Source organism: Dermacentor andersoni, chromosome 7 (genome assembly GCF_023375885.2).
Source record: "Dermacentor andersoni chromosome 7, qqDerAnde1_hic_scaffold, whole genome shotgun sequence".
Taxonomy (NCBI): Eukaryota; Metazoa; Arthropoda; class Arachnida; order Ixodida; family Ixodidae; genus Dermacentor; species Dermacentor andersoni.
The window spans coordinates 165,993,416-166,008,113 of record NC_092820.1 but is presented as its reverse complement, the minus strand read 5'-3'; the positions used below and the strand labels follow the sequence as shown (position 1 = coordinate 166,008,113).

Genomic DNA, 14,698 nt, shown 5'->3' with positions numbered 1-14,698 from the left:
CTCAAGAGAGATGTTTAGTCTTATCTTTATTGTGACGAATAAATAAAAAGCACGTACAGAAAAGAAATGATATTAAAATCACCCATAATGTTTGTGCAACTACAACGTCCTTTTGTCCTGCTCCATCCTCGCCGTGAACTCCTGCATGTGGCGTTCGATCTTGTTTCGCAGCTCTGAGGCGTTCTTCAGCGCCCTGTCGTCCTGACACGTCCTGAGGTACTGTTCGACGAGGTCAGGTGGATCCCAGCTGTTCGTTCTGACTCCGGCAGTCGGCGTCGTGACAGGAGCGCCCGCAGAGCTCTCGACCTGACGAAGACGCTTGGTCAGCTGGGTCACCTTATCAGTGAGCCTATCGATGACTCCGTCTTTTTCCGACACTATTCGCTCCAGTTCCAGCTCCTTGGTTGAATTTTTCTGCTCTCTGGCCTCCCTGCTGGTCCTCTCTCGTTCCCGCAAACTGGCCACTTCTTTTTCGAGCTCCACAGCTCTGCTCCTCCAAAAGTCGGCGGCGTCCGAAGACGACGCGGAAGGCACCCGGGCATACGCATGACAATCGTGGCCGCCGACGGCAGTCGAAGCGGCCTTGAGATCGCCGTAGCGTTTCTTGATTCGGCTCACGTCTTCCTTAAGCTCACCGATACGCCGGTCATATTTGCCAACCAAATCACCCTGTAGCGACTCGAGGTATGCGACGCGGTCGCGGAGCTGTGAAGCCTCTGCCCGACTGGCAGCGAGGTCGAGTTTCGTCTGCTTCAGCTCGGCGTCGCGTCGCGCCAGCGCGTCGTCTGCGTCGGCGAGCCGGGCCTTCCAGCGCTGGTGCCTCTCCAACACGGCAAGGTCGACGTCTCGCAAAAGCCTGAGGAGCTCAAGTTCGCACGATGAGCCACCGCCACCGTTGGGGAGGTGGATGCGATCGCCGAACAAAATTTCTCTCTCCATTTGTAGCGCCGTCTGTTTCCGCACAATGCGTAAGGCAGGGCAGAGACCTTTCGCAGCTTATCACCGCGCCGCGCTCGACGTTCACGCGGGTTCGTGAACCTGATGTTTACACGGATCCAGAAGGCCAAAGCGACCGAAGGCCGCACACCACTCACCGCTTTAAAAATGGCGGACATTAAACAAAGCCTGTCAATGGTCAAGCCGCACTTTCGAAGAAAAAAAATGTCCTCACCGAGAATTTCACAGTTCGGCAGGTTTTCAAGACATTACTTGCGTCTGAAAGCCGCGTCAAAAAAAACATTATCACATCCCGATATGAGCTGATAAGGCGTACTCGGGTTACACAAAAGTCTAAGGCATATGTACGACTTGTTGACGGGGTTTACGTCATTCATATTTAGCAGACAGTCATACGAAACTCGTGCACGGTTTTCAATACAAACAATGAATGGAAATAGCGTCATCGTAATTGCTTCGAGCTTTCGCGCAGATAAACTGGCATAGCGGTGCATCAAACTCCAACCCAGATGTTCTTACGACACAACCACGGCATCGGGAAGCAACGATAAACATTTGCGCACATTGTGCGCACGCCATAACATCTGCGCGCTTCAACGCTCTTGAATCGCGCATGCAAACACACTGCGCTGTTGCCACCGTGACTGTTACTTACTCTGCAGATCGTCGACGTGCGGTACAGGCGAAAGTCCGGATTTCGTCTCCCCGCTCGCAAAAAAGCGCGGAGCGCTCGAACCGTTGTCCTCGCTGTCATTGTTACAGGAATACTGCTGTCGAGTTGGAAACGAATACTACGATCAGCAGCTGAGTAACTGACCGGCTACTGGCTGCGCTTCGGATCGACTCGACCTCGCATCGCAAGCTTATTGTTATCTTGGCTCGGCTACATTGGTGGCCACGACGCAACGCCTGTGACGGTCTACACCCCTCTACACATCTACACATTAGTAAACTAGAAGGACTTCTAGTGGCACGAACGGCTTCCTGGGAGCATGTCTTTGAGCGTGGAATGATGCGGCGGCGCTGGCGTCGACCACTCTTGACAAATGCCGCCGGCCGCACTGTAGCCTGCCCCGGTGCAGCATTGAATGGGTTTTTTTTTACGAGAAACTCGCTAGCCGGTACTTCGGAAGAAAAAAAAAGTCTATATACGCCCACAGAACGAAGTGTTGGCGTGTCCCGTGTATCAGTGCGAAGTTAGGAACAAAAACGGGGCGCGTTGGTTTAGCGAGTTCCCTGTAAGGAAGCACACCCGCACGGATGCGCTCGATCGTTAATGGGAGGTGCCTGAAGTACAACATATATTTAAAACAGCTTGGCTGATTACATCAGTGCTATACGCAAATGGAGCTGTTACAGCAAACGGCAGCGCTATCTGCTTGAGCACGCTCGGAGGCGCGTCACGTATGAATGGGTGGTCATTATTTGCCGTGCAGCCATCAGACATTCAATCATATTTCCTTACACCCATTCTTTACCTCACGTTTTCTGTTCTCTGTGCAAAATGACTGAATACGTGCACACTGTGCCATGCATCCCTTTATTTCAGCAGTTCTGTGCACGCAACTGGCCGGGCTAGCGTGCAAAACACTATTCGATCAAAAAGATCTTATCATCGCTTTAAATTTGTCTATTATACAACACTGCAGCTCACTTCCATATGTACTGAGCAGGCAACGATTACACGATCACTCTTTCTCTGCCAGCTTTTACCCGCTGCTATGGACGTCAGACTCTGGAGTTTTGCAAGACACGTAGCGCCACCTGCCGTTGCGAAGAGGCAGTAATTGAGTAGTGCCACGGCCGCCTCGATCACGCGCGCACGGCGGGGCAAGCCCGTGCGCGCGTGATCGAGGCGGCCGAGTGCGAAGCCCGACTCCCTTGCTAAGTTGCCTATGCAGATAGCAACTGCGAAACAACGATTTAACTAGATTTTGGTCCATATTGCGAGTGTTTTGCGCATTTAACACCCAGACAGAGAGCTATGAATTTCTACGCTAGTCGGACGCGCCGCCGAAGTAGAAGCAACTGCTACTGCAACTGCAGCAAGTAGAAGCAACTGCTACTGCTTGTACGAACTATAGCAGTCTGGTCTTCAAGTTTCAAAAGCGAGCTTAGAACTTCCTCTTGAACGTTTGATCCAATGGCGCTCTTGGCAAGATTGTGATAGCGAAGGCAATTAATGGCAATTAACGCCGCTTTGGGGAGCCGGAGTTTTTCGAGTCAAATATGCAGGCAGGTAGGGCAAAATCGTCGGAACTGCATTAGGGGCAAGCGTTGACATTCCCCTTGGCATTCGAACTTCAACACCATTTATGGTATGCACGGGGTCTCGCAATAAAATGCGGTTGAAGGTGCAACTCGCGCACAGCGCAATTGGCGTCAAGCGGCTTGTCAATCTGATGGAGGTTACGCTGCTAAAAAAGTCCTCGTTCCTCTTCTTTCGGGGCTTTAAAAAGAGATAACTTACAACTTTGTTGCACATGCGCATATCCAGTTGTGCAACCTAGTGCGGAACAATGGTTTAGACTGCTTTTTTAGCCGTTTCGCGAGGATAAACAAGCACACGACACGGAAAAAGTCACGCCGGCCATGCCACAGAGCAAACTAAATGGGAAGAGTAGGCGATGACAGCGCCGCCGCTACTATCCCCACAAGCGGAGACAGGGGCAAGCAAGGGGAGCGCGCTCCGATCTGCCACTAGAAAGCCTTCTAGCTCACTGTAACGGTAGCGTGAGTGAAAAAGAGCAGACAGCTTCCGCGATGGCGGCGTGCTAGCGTATTGTTGCGAAAGCTGAAACCGGCACGCTTGCCTTGTAGTACTCTCACATTGCGAGCATCCTCGTCCCCGTGATCCACCATGATGTACGGACGTTTTGTATCAGCCGCGAGGCTCATATTTCTGCGACCGAAGATGCCACATCGCACGCTATCCGCGACCGAAGTGAGTGTCCTAGATCTGCATGCGGAATCGTACGATCCCAGCCGGTCAGCGGCGTCCTTGAAATAAATTGGTGTCGGATGTATCCTCGCGCATATAACAGCTCGTGAAAAATAGCTGGGAAACCGTACAGTGGTTTAAAAGACGTACTTGCTTGTTTGTGGCTTGTTTTCCCCATTTTAAGTGTCTCGCACCTATGCCGCGCACGCGCACGCCTTTTGCACGTTGTGCTCAACGGGTTAAAGTTGGGTCAAATATCTGCATAACTAGGCATTCCGGATAGATCAAACAGTTCTCAGTTTTCTAGAAATAAGTTCAGATATGTTTCAATCGATTCGTAACATAAGTTGTTCTCGATAAGTTATTTATGCGTCAGAAATAAATGCGCATCTTTCTTTTTTCTAATTTAATTTCTTGTTATTGGAACGCTCGAAACAACACGAGCACCGCGAAAAATTGCTCGATATAACGCTTTCTGTGATGTGTTATATCGAGAAATTTTTTAACTCAGAACGCTTTCTGAGATGTGTTCTGAGTTTGTGCACATGTAGACGTCGTGGCGCGGTCGATCGACTTAAATTGGAATTAAGTGAGCATACGCGGATGACCTCCGCTGGGAAGGGGGCATCTGTTTTATGGAAGTTGTGCGCGCAGAATCACGATCTTGTCTATGCGCTGTCTCATTAAAACGTACTTATTGTGGGAAAGCAACAGATCTAAGGGACATGTAAATTTCTACACATTTGGTCATTGTACAGAAGGAGGTCGTGTGACTGCAAATTCAGACTAGTAAAATCATAGCATGCATCTTGATGCTTCCAGAGTCAATTACCATCTGCCGATATGCTTGGCGATCGAAGCAGACCAGTTCTTTGCTGCTTTGCGAGTTGCAATATTGCCGAACATTGGTAAAATAGAATGTGCTGTGATGTTATATAGCCAAGCGGTCGATGGACTCGTGTACGTATGTGCGCAGACGAGGACATTTGTGACCGAAGCAGAGACAGGCGGCTTCCAGCCACCTACACCCGTGACTCGTCGGATGCCGATCACCAGCAAGCTGGAGTTTGTGCCAGCAAACGCCCATGATGGCATTCCCATGTACAGTATCCTGAACAAGGATGGCAGGCTCGCCGACGGCGTCGAGGACCCAAAGGTGCCTGCTATTCTTCTATGAATCTTTCTGTATGGGCTACAATAAGCGTGTTGTTCCAACCTATTTCCGAGCTACATTTATATCATGTTGTCTCAGAAACTTTGTGATGTCAGTCTATTATTCTGACTACAAAAATGTTTGTATTGTACTTTCCTGTTCTTTGTATTAGCAATAGTAGCAGGCCACTTTGACAGCTGCTGTAGGAGGCTATCATTTAAGAAAGAAGCGGATGAAGGCAGACAAGCTTGCCTTCCAGTGCACAGACCATGCTGCACCTAGCTTTGAATTAAATGGTTGTTTATTGCTTGGGTATGGGACAGTGTGCTAAAGAAAAAAGTATTTTTCAGTGCTGTAAGTTCTCCACTAAAGGTGAGCCAAAACTCATGCTTGATGTTAAAAAATAGAAAAAGAAAGAAAAGGAAGTCTTCGTAGGTGTATCTTAATCTAAGCAACTCTTACATCAAACACAGTGAAGCTAGGTAAGCAAGTTCTCTTAGCCTTCCAAAGTACTGGAGGTATCATTTGCCACAGCCCAATATCTACCGAAGACTTTGCAAATGCTTCACTCTATTCCCATGCAAGTATCTGGCAATACTCGAGCCTTTTGAAGTGTTTCACTACATCCAAGCTTAGTACTTCTATTGTCTCTGCTATATCTGACGCATGTTTTTGTATGCTGTGCTAGCCCTGCTGACGCTAGTGTCCGGGTGCGCATTCTTACAGCCTTGTCATATGGATTCTTTGGGGATGCGTTGCCAGCTGTTCTGTGCCCGACACTGGATACCAACCATGGCACTGCTGCTGCCTGAAAAACACTGTGGAACTTCCTTTAACAGCTTCGCAATAATTCACTGTAGAGAAGCAGGCAAATATGTAATGAAAGAGACATGGTACTTGGCCTAGCCAATGCAGCAAGCCAAAAGTATCATATCTCAGGCCATTAATATGGCCGGCTGTTGGTCTCGGGTCAAGCCAGACCACAGTTCCTCGTCGAGCATTCGCTAACTTCGTATTGAGTGTGGCAGGAGTGTGAGCGAGTCCGGGGAAGGCATCTAGCACTTATCGTCGTCCTGCTATAGCACTTGTGTTTACACAAGCCTTTCCTGCCATCTGCTTGCATACCTATCTGCAGCTGGACAAGGACCTGCTGGTGCGCATGTACTCCAAGATGGTGCAGATGAACATCATCGACCAGATCATGTACGAGTCGCAGAGACAGGGTCGTATCTCCTTCTACATGACCCACTATGGTGAGGAGGGCGTGCTCATCGGAAGTGCAGCCGCGCTCGATGACAAGGACCTGGTCTTTGTCCAGTACCGCGAGTACGGTGAGTCAAAGTGCTTCAGTGGACGTGTCTGCAGCAGTGATATTGTAGGCAAAGGAGTGTGTATAGCTAGAAACCCTTCCAGGTGTACTGCTGGCATAGACTGGAATGGGAAAAGGACAAAATCAACTTGCACTTGTATTACGCAGTGTTACATGAGTGTGATGGTGGTGTATCTTGAGATCTTAGTGTTATATCGCTAGACGCTGTGGTGCACCTTCAGAGAGCAAATCTTGCAAGTGTCATCACCATCATCATCCTATTTTATGTCCACTGAAAGGACAAAGGATTGTCCCAATGATATCCGATTAACCCTGTTTTCTGCCAGCTGATACACTCTTATGCCTGCAGATTTCTTAATTTCATCACACCAGCTTATTTGCTGTTGTCCTCGGCTGTGCTACCCTTCTTTTGGCACCCATTCTGAAACTCTTATAGACCACCGGTTATCTGCCCTATGCATTACATGGCCTGCTCAGCTCCATTTCTTCCTCTTAATGTCAACTGAAATATCAGCTACCCCCGCTTGCTCTCTAATCCACACCACTATCTTGAGTCTCTTAACATTATAACGCATATAATTGTTCGTTCCGTTGCTTGTTGCATGGTTCTTCGCTTCTTCTCAAACTTCTTCATTAACCTCTGAGTTTCTGCCCCAATGCTAGTACTGGCAGAATGCATTGATTATTCACTTTCTTTTTCAAGGATAGTGTTATGCTGCCAGTCATGACATTGGAGTGGCTGCCATGTGCACCAGCAAATGCAGAAGCCAGAAAGTGTGGTTCAGTTTGTTCAGACCTGTTCAGGCTACAAAAGTTTGGGAGACACGATAATACAAGACAGAATTTATGCTCCACTAAGACATCACAGTTCAAGTATGGTGAATCATCATGTAGGCCGCAATGGGTATTATGTACAGATTAAACTTTTGAACGTGAGGCTATGTGCCAAGGCTTCGAGGGAATCCAGCTTTTTGTCACATCCATCGTGTCCAATAAGCTTCTGTGGCCGACTGTGCCTGTGAGCACACAGTGCAGATTAAGTAGGGTAGGCAGCTTCACTTTATTTTAGCCAACTTGCATTACTGTATATTGTACTGCTGCATCATTGCTGCTGTATTGTTAAATCACTGGAGGGTGTTCTCTTGTGATGACAATTATATGGACATTCAAGTCGCGTTTTTGCCGTCGCTGCCACCATAATGTTACAGTATCAGTGGAGGCCTGTGTGCAGAGGCTTAGAAGGTTCTCATAGACGTGAGTGATGTGTGGTTTGCCTGGCTGCAAAAACAACCTAGCCAAACGGACATGCCATCCTGCTCTGCTCAGTTGGCTGTATAGGGCAGTGTTCTGCTCTCCACTGCTGGCATGAGTGTTGTGCGCACACAAGCACCTGCATTCCTCTTGATCAGGTGTGTACATACCAGACCATGGTGCACACACTGATCTGAGTGTAAAGGACAGAAAACGTCAAGCCGAAACTATCTAATCCTTTCATTGGGTGCTAACAAATGTTGATAGATTTCTGCATTTTGTTTCCTTCCTCTATGGTCTCTGGCGGCACTCTTCATCATGCAAGCATTGTGGAGACACCTGCAGTTGTTTTGCATGTTATGTCGCACCACACATCTAAGGAACGAGTGCAGTGCTACGCCTTGCTATTGCTTTCTCTGCTTTGCCCTTTGGCCAATTTTTTTTTCTCCGTTGATGCTCTCTGGAAGCATTCCCATGGGTCTCTCTTCCATAAAGTATGCCAACTGTGTCACAGGTGTGCTGCTGTGGCGAAACTTTTCGGTGAACCAGACGATGCAGCAGTGCTACTCTACAATGTACGACTATGGCAAGGGCCGCCAGATGCCCATCCACTACGGTTCTACGCAGCATCACTTTGTCACTGTCTCATCGACACTTGCAACGCAGATGCCACAGGGTAAGGCACCTGGACTCTCTTATGCTATAAAAAAAGCATACTTTTTGACAGAATGTAAAACGTTGTTGCAATTCAGGCTCACATTAGAGGAGCCTAGGTAGTTGAAATTAATCCATAGCACCTCACTATGCCACTTCACTCCTGTTTGGTTTTATAGAAGAACGAAATTTTGTATCTCATGACGATGTTCTTGGGTTTTTAGGGGCGATGTTTTCTTTTTATTGAACTGTAAAGTAATTATATTTTGCTAATTCATATGCTTTCATCGCACAATAAAATCTTACCTTGTGGCTGGTGCATCATAACCTGAGTTGCATTGCGCCATAAAACTACATAATTAACCAACAAACGATTTAACTAACTAATGGAGCCTCCACTATGGCAAAACTGTATCATAGCTTGACTCCTATTTACACCATAAAACTCTACATAATTAACCAGCTAACAATTTAACTAACTAACTAATCAAATCTCCACTGTAGCAAGACTATCATAGCCCGAGTTGCTTTTGCACCATAAATCTCTACATAATTAACCAACTAACGATCTAACTAACTAAGGGATCCTCCACTATAGCACCCCTCATATCCCATGTTTTCCTTTGGGACATTAAATCCTATAATCAGACCATTTTTTTTTATTATAGTACTATTCGTGATATCTACTGCCACAGATTGTGTTGCTGAAAAGAAAGACACCTGTCTAACCTTATCATATCGTCTTTAAAAAATAGTGTTTTCTGCCGCACCCTCTGTATGTGCGAATGTGAACAAACGCACACAAGCAGATATATGCAAGTGACCGTCTTGAATTTCTGCGTCATCTGCATGCGCATGGCAGCAGTGGGCACCGCGTACGCCTACAAGCTGGCCCAGAAGAAGCAGTGTGTGGCCTGCTACTTCGGCGATGGTGCTGCCAGCGAGGGTGACGCCCATGGTGCCTTCAACTTTGCGGGTGTACTCGGCACGCCAATCATCTTCATCTGGTGAGTTCCATTCTTCTGCTCCCATGCTGAACTTTTGGCCTATTGGAAGTACACAATGCACCATTCAGTTGCATTTTCTTATGAAGCCAAGTTAGGTTCTTAGCCAAGGTTTGCATGAGGCGCCAACCTTAGCTAGCAACCGGCATTCTCAGGTCAATAAATCACAAAGACAGCATGTTCAAGAAACTGAAGCAAAAGCCACACAACATTATTTTATTTATTTATTTATATATATATTACTGCAAACAAGAAGTCCAAGCAGGGTGGGCAAAAAACAAAGATGATATGCACAGAAGAACAAGATGAAACAAGTGTGTAACACGTTCTTCACACAAATTGTTTGGTCGTAGGGTAGACGATTAAGAAAAATTTTAACTTGATTACAATACAACTATAATTAATACGCGAAATAACAAGATTATTTACACAAATGATATACAGCTCACGGACGCTGGGGGTATGCTTCAGTTAGTATAATTCCAGTCATCTATTGTTTGTGGAAAGAAAGAGTACCGAAAAGTGTCAGTCTTTGCGAAAATAGGTGTTAGAGAATGAGGGTAGTGTTGTCGAGTGGGTCTGCTTATCAAGGGGGATACGTATTTTGCGGTGTCTAAGGCTATGCTATGATTAATTAAGTTTGAAAGAAACTCTAGTCGACTTTTCTTTCTTTGAATTTGTAATAGTTCAATGCTGTTATCGGTTAGTAATGCAGTGGGGGAGTCAGTAGCCCTAAATTTACTGTAAATAAATCGTACTGCTTTTCTTTGAATTCTTTCTAGGTCCTTAATGTTAATTTTTGTGTGAGGGTCCCAAACTATGGAAGCATACTCAAGTTTTGGCCTAATTAAGGAAAAGTAAGAGAGTAGTTTAACACTAGGCAGAGCAGCCTTGAGTTTGTGGCGCAGAAGGCACAGTTTCCGGAAAGCGGCAGAGTAGATGGTATTTATGTGCATGTTCCATGATAAGTCACTCGTTAATGTTAAGGCTAAATATTTTTAGCAGGTTACTTTCAGTAAAGGTGCTGCAGCTAAATTGTAAGTGTAGTCTAAGGAGACTTTTTTGCGCGTTATGAGGAGATAGACACACTTAGTTGCATTAAGAAGCATTCCCCATTGCTCCCACCATTTCAACACATTGTCTTTGTTAGAGTTAAGGTTACATTGGTCAGTAATGCAGGTAAGTTCTCTAAACAAAACACAGTCATCAGCAAATAGACGAATCTGAACTGGGGTGTTAACGACATTGACAATATCATTAATATATAGTAAAAAAAGTAGAGGGCCAAGTACGCTCCCCTGCGGAACGCCAGAAGTTACCAGAAGGCAGCCAGAGACTTGTTCTCCCACCTGAACGTACTGGTTGCGGTTGTTCAGATAGGCTGAAATCCAGGAAATGAATAATTCTGGTATGCCAGTCATCTGAAGCGTAGTAATTAGTTTATCGTGTGGGACTGTATCGAATGCTTTGCTGTAATCTAGAAATATTACATCTTACAGGAATATTACAGTTTAGAAAACATGTATAGGACATATATAAGAAAAAACTCGAAAACCTAACTGAATTCTGAAGCGATATTATTTTATCACAAAAATTAAGGAAGCACATGGTGACAACATGGAAAGTTATAAATACTGCCTTAAACACGTTGAATAGAAACAGCATTGTAAATGGCACAACAGCAAGTGACTTTTGTAATTGCTGAAAGCTTCAACAGTTACTTTGTAGCAATGACATCTACTCTTACTAAAAGCAATGCGTGTAATTCACAGTCAGATACCACATTATTAACAGTCCTATTTCTTTCTTCCTTCAACCTACTGACCCACATGAGGTCAATAACGTAATCCTCTCCTCGAAAAATACTTCATTAACCAGCTTAGACTCCAATTCTGTGTCCTTGCTGAAACGTTGCTCAGTTTGCATATGTATGTGGCCCCTTGTCGCATATCAATAACGAGATGTTCCTTTCAGGCATGTTTCTAGCGCAACTTAACCAAGGTTGTACAAGCATTTAAAAAGGGAGATAAAGTGAATGTGTTGAATTACCACTGTTTTATGTCTTCAGCGTTGCTCTGGTTTCTTATTTCAGCCGGAACAATGGCTACGCCATCTCAACGCCTACTTGCGAACAGTACAGCTGCGATGGAGTTGGTATGTCTGCCAAATTCACCTTTTTAAAGCAAATGAGCTTTCTTTGGCTATTGTGCTAGGTCTCTTGGTGGCTGGTGGTGTTTGTGCACGGATAGATTGAGGGAACAGCATCGGTTTTGGGGAGCAGAGGGAGTCCTCGGCCGCTTGCCACCCTCGTGACAGCCCCCATCCTCTCCTGCTCTTGCATCTTGCGGAGAGGGCTCCAGTGGTTTGAGATGAAGAGGGTAGTCGCCTTCCATGCCGCCGTTTGCACTGCTGGTGACAAAAAATTTTGAGGACGCTCATGCTTCGCCTTTGGGAGCGAAACGCGGTAGCATACAGATCCCTGACTGCTTCTCATGCCTCCCGGCAACTGCAGCGTATGTAACCATAATGTTTACCGGGAAATGCTGGCGGCGAACACTATGTACGAAGGCGGGCTTTCTGGTAGAAACGCGGCCTCTTGCGTGGGCTGCAATGCGGCGGAGGCGAGCGCCATCTGGAGGTGTTGCAAGGAGCCAGGTGCACCGCCCCGTGGCCTCCAGGATATTCACGCGCCGGTGTGCAAATGGCGGACGCCATAGCCAGTCTATGAATGGTAGAATTGCTGGAAAAGGGGTTTGTTTGAGTTTTTGTATAATAGGATTGTGTTTTCTTGTATATTCAAATTACAATCCGGCGCTATCATGTCGGTAGGCTGTGTGTAAGTCATACTTTTATTATTTTTCTACGGATTTTAGCTTGAGAAATTCAATTAATTCAGTAACTTCCTTGCGCCACATGGAGGGCCTAGGTATGAGTGGTTCGAAAATCTTTTTGCCGAAATGACGTCCAATGCTGGACACCGCCGCCAAATTTTCTGTGACACGCAGCTCTTAACGCTGTCAAGTTAATATGCAGATAACGAATTGGCTTATATAGCCATGTACTGGTGACTGGCTCTGTTCTCTGCACTCTAAAAATAGTTTGTGCCCTTTGGTGCTTATCTTGTCCTGAAACAATAATCGTCATCTTTTTGCCTGCCTTTCCTTTCTTTAATGCTGCGCACCTGATACTTCCAGGTCACGAATCACTATCGCGATCATGCGCATTATCAGTGTGACATAATGTCTTGATAGGGAAGTATACAGAGCGCCGAGTTTACAAGAAAAGAAACACAAGCAAGACAGGGGACGATTATTGTTTGGGAACAAGATATGTCGCAAAGGGTGTGAACATTTTTTTAGAGTATACAGAATTAGGCAATGAAACAACAAACGCTACCTAAATATCCTCGCTGCTAGAAAAATATATGCCTTCAAGCGCATCATTCCTTTAATAAAGCAAATAGCCTGCTAGAAGCTTCATCATTTGCCTTGCTGTAAGCTTTGCGATTTGCTTCGCCGGCCCTTTATCACTGTATATGTATATTAAGAGGACTGAACCAGACTGGACGCTTTTATTAGGTGAGGCCGCAGATAGCATCTGCCAAGAAGCAGCAGCTCTGGGAAGATGATGATTATACATGGATGAAAACAATGAGGTGTGCTAAAAGTGCTTGCACTCTTTGCACTCTTGGAGCCGCCAACTTTGCCACAAGTCGGAGGTTAAGCGAGCGACGAGTCAACAGCTTGAGGCAGGACACATGGACAGTCTCAGTGTTGAAGTGACAGCGGTCATGCACAAAATGGGCCGAGGCAATGCATTAATTCATAGCAGACGTTTGTTCGATGACGACGTATGGGCCAATGTAGCAATGTAGAAACTTCTCACAGAGGCCATGGGTTCGAATGACAGCTTATGGAACAATTGTGTTGCCTGGGCGGAACAATACCACGCATATTTCTCATCACGGCGAAGTTTTCTATTTACCTGGGGGGCATCTGTTCTGGCACGAGTGACACGACGGCAGTAGTTGCCTAGTGAAAAAAACTCTTCCATAAAGGACGCCGCGCTAAGTGGAGAACCTCCACCTCTTAGAAGGATGGAACCAGGCTAAACACTTTTATTAAACGAGGCTGCAGATAGCACCTGCCAAAAAAATATCTGGGATTATGATGATTACACACAGGCGAAAACAATGAGGTGTGCTAAGAGAGCTCACAATCTACATATATATATATGAAAACAAGATGTGTAAGGTTCTAAAATTTTTCTGACAAGTGCTCTAAAATGCCCCATCCCAGCCACCTTCTAAACACGTCCTCATCCACAAAGAGGTGAAAGAGCGAAAAAGGTGCTGTGTAGAGCAAGAACATACTCAGTATGCTGCATAGCGTGGCCCCAAGTGAGAATGTTTGTGTCAGGCTATACGCTTACATGACAATCATTTTCGATGATTTCTGCACAATTTTTCATGTCATAAAGATACTCTGTGCTCTGGACTAGAATACAGTGAGAACTCTGGAGCAGAACACACTACCATGTTTCTTATTTAGATCTTTTCTTCAATAGTGCAGCACTGGATGCAAAGGCCTTGTGCACGCAATAATATAGCGGTTTCCAAATATGCATGCACAGAATGCTATTATGAGCTCTGTGAGCTACATATGCATGCTAAAGTTTAGATTTAGCACTGCGGGCTTTGTGTGGCTTGCCTAGCTAACGTAACAACATGATGGCACCTAGACATCCTGCTTTGATCTGGATTCAGCCTTGTTACTTGCTCATCTTTGTGACAGAAAAGAAAAAAAAAGGTTGACAGTCACTTTAGCATATGTTAAAGAGGATGAAGGCAAAAGCCCGTCTGCTCACAAGACATTAATTAGATTACTTGACATTTGAATGTGTTACTTCCTATTACTTATCTCCAACCAAAGGTTGTGAGTTCTGGTGTCTTAATTACCTCAACCTTAATTAATGGTGTCATAATTAACTGTGCCTTAATTAACACCAAAGAGCATGAGTTTGACTGTCAATGGTGGCACCATCATTTTGGTGCCACTGAATTTTGGTGCCATAATGCCGGATGGTCAATTTTTCAACTATAGCAGACGATGGATTTTTCGACCCATGAGGCACTTAAGGCTTTCACCTTAAAATGAAAATTAGCTTTTACTTTGTGCTCTCTCTCTTTGAGGACATAGTATTAGGTATGTTTTGTCGGGAATATTAAGATCAGCTGGTGCCACTGTATTTGACATTGGTCACCATTTTCTCATGCGGAGTGCTCTTCTAAAATTCTCTTTGAAACATGCTCATAGTGTGGCTGTAGCCGTTTCGTGTGCATCCACGTAAACAGCTAAACCATTATTCCAAAACTGACTGCTATGACATTGTAGGCTGCTGAGCTATCC

At 45.6% G+C, this 14,698-nt stretch overlaps 3 protein-coding genes across 4 annotated transcripts in view; 1 reads left to right on the top strand and 2 right to left on the bottom strand.

The window, feature by feature from the left end:
• LOC126533212 (2-oxoisovalerate dehydrogenase subunit alpha, mitochondrial-like) overlaps positions 1-1,803 on the bottom strand; it is a 49,603-nt gene extending 47,800 nt beyond the window's left edge. The window contains exon 1 of the mRNA XM_050180489.3: positions 1,613-1,803. Within this exon, the coding sequence (XP_050036446.1) occupies positions 1,613-1,711 (99 nt within the window). The 5' untranslated portion in view covers positions 1,712-1,803. The remainder of the gene's footprint in view (positions 1-1,612) is intronic.
• LOC126533214 (2-oxoisovalerate dehydrogenase subunit alpha, mitochondrial-like) overlaps positions 1-14,698 on the top strand; it is a 77,797-nt gene that overhangs the window by 52,766 nt on the left and 10,333 nt on the right. Inside the window, exons 1-6 of one of the 2 annotated variants that reach the window (XM_050180491.3) lie at positions 3,611-3,901; positions 4,875-5,054; positions 6,187-6,382; positions 8,147-8,308; positions 9,149-9,293; positions 11,383-11,444. In XM_050180491.3, coding sequence (XP_050036448.1) covers positions 3,818-3,901; positions 4,875-5,054; positions 6,187-6,382; positions 8,147-8,308; positions 9,149-9,293; positions 11,383-11,444 — 829 coding nt within the window. In that variant the 5' untranslated portion in view covers positions 3,611-3,817. Of the gene's footprint in view, positions 1-3,610; positions 3,902-4,874; positions 5,055-6,186; positions 6,383-8,146; positions 8,309-9,148; positions 9,294-11,382; positions 11,445-14,698 lie in introns of those variants that run through there. The other variant, XM_055071823.2, reaches the window with a different exon arrangement.
• Positions 10-1,229, bottom strand: LOC126533233 (uncharacterized). Its single transcript, XM_050180508.3, has one exon. The coding sequence runs from the start codon at positions 937-939 to the stop codon at positions 100-102; it is 840 nt and encodes a 279-aa protein (XP_050036465.1). The 5' UTR covers positions 940-1,229; the 3' UTR covers positions 10-99.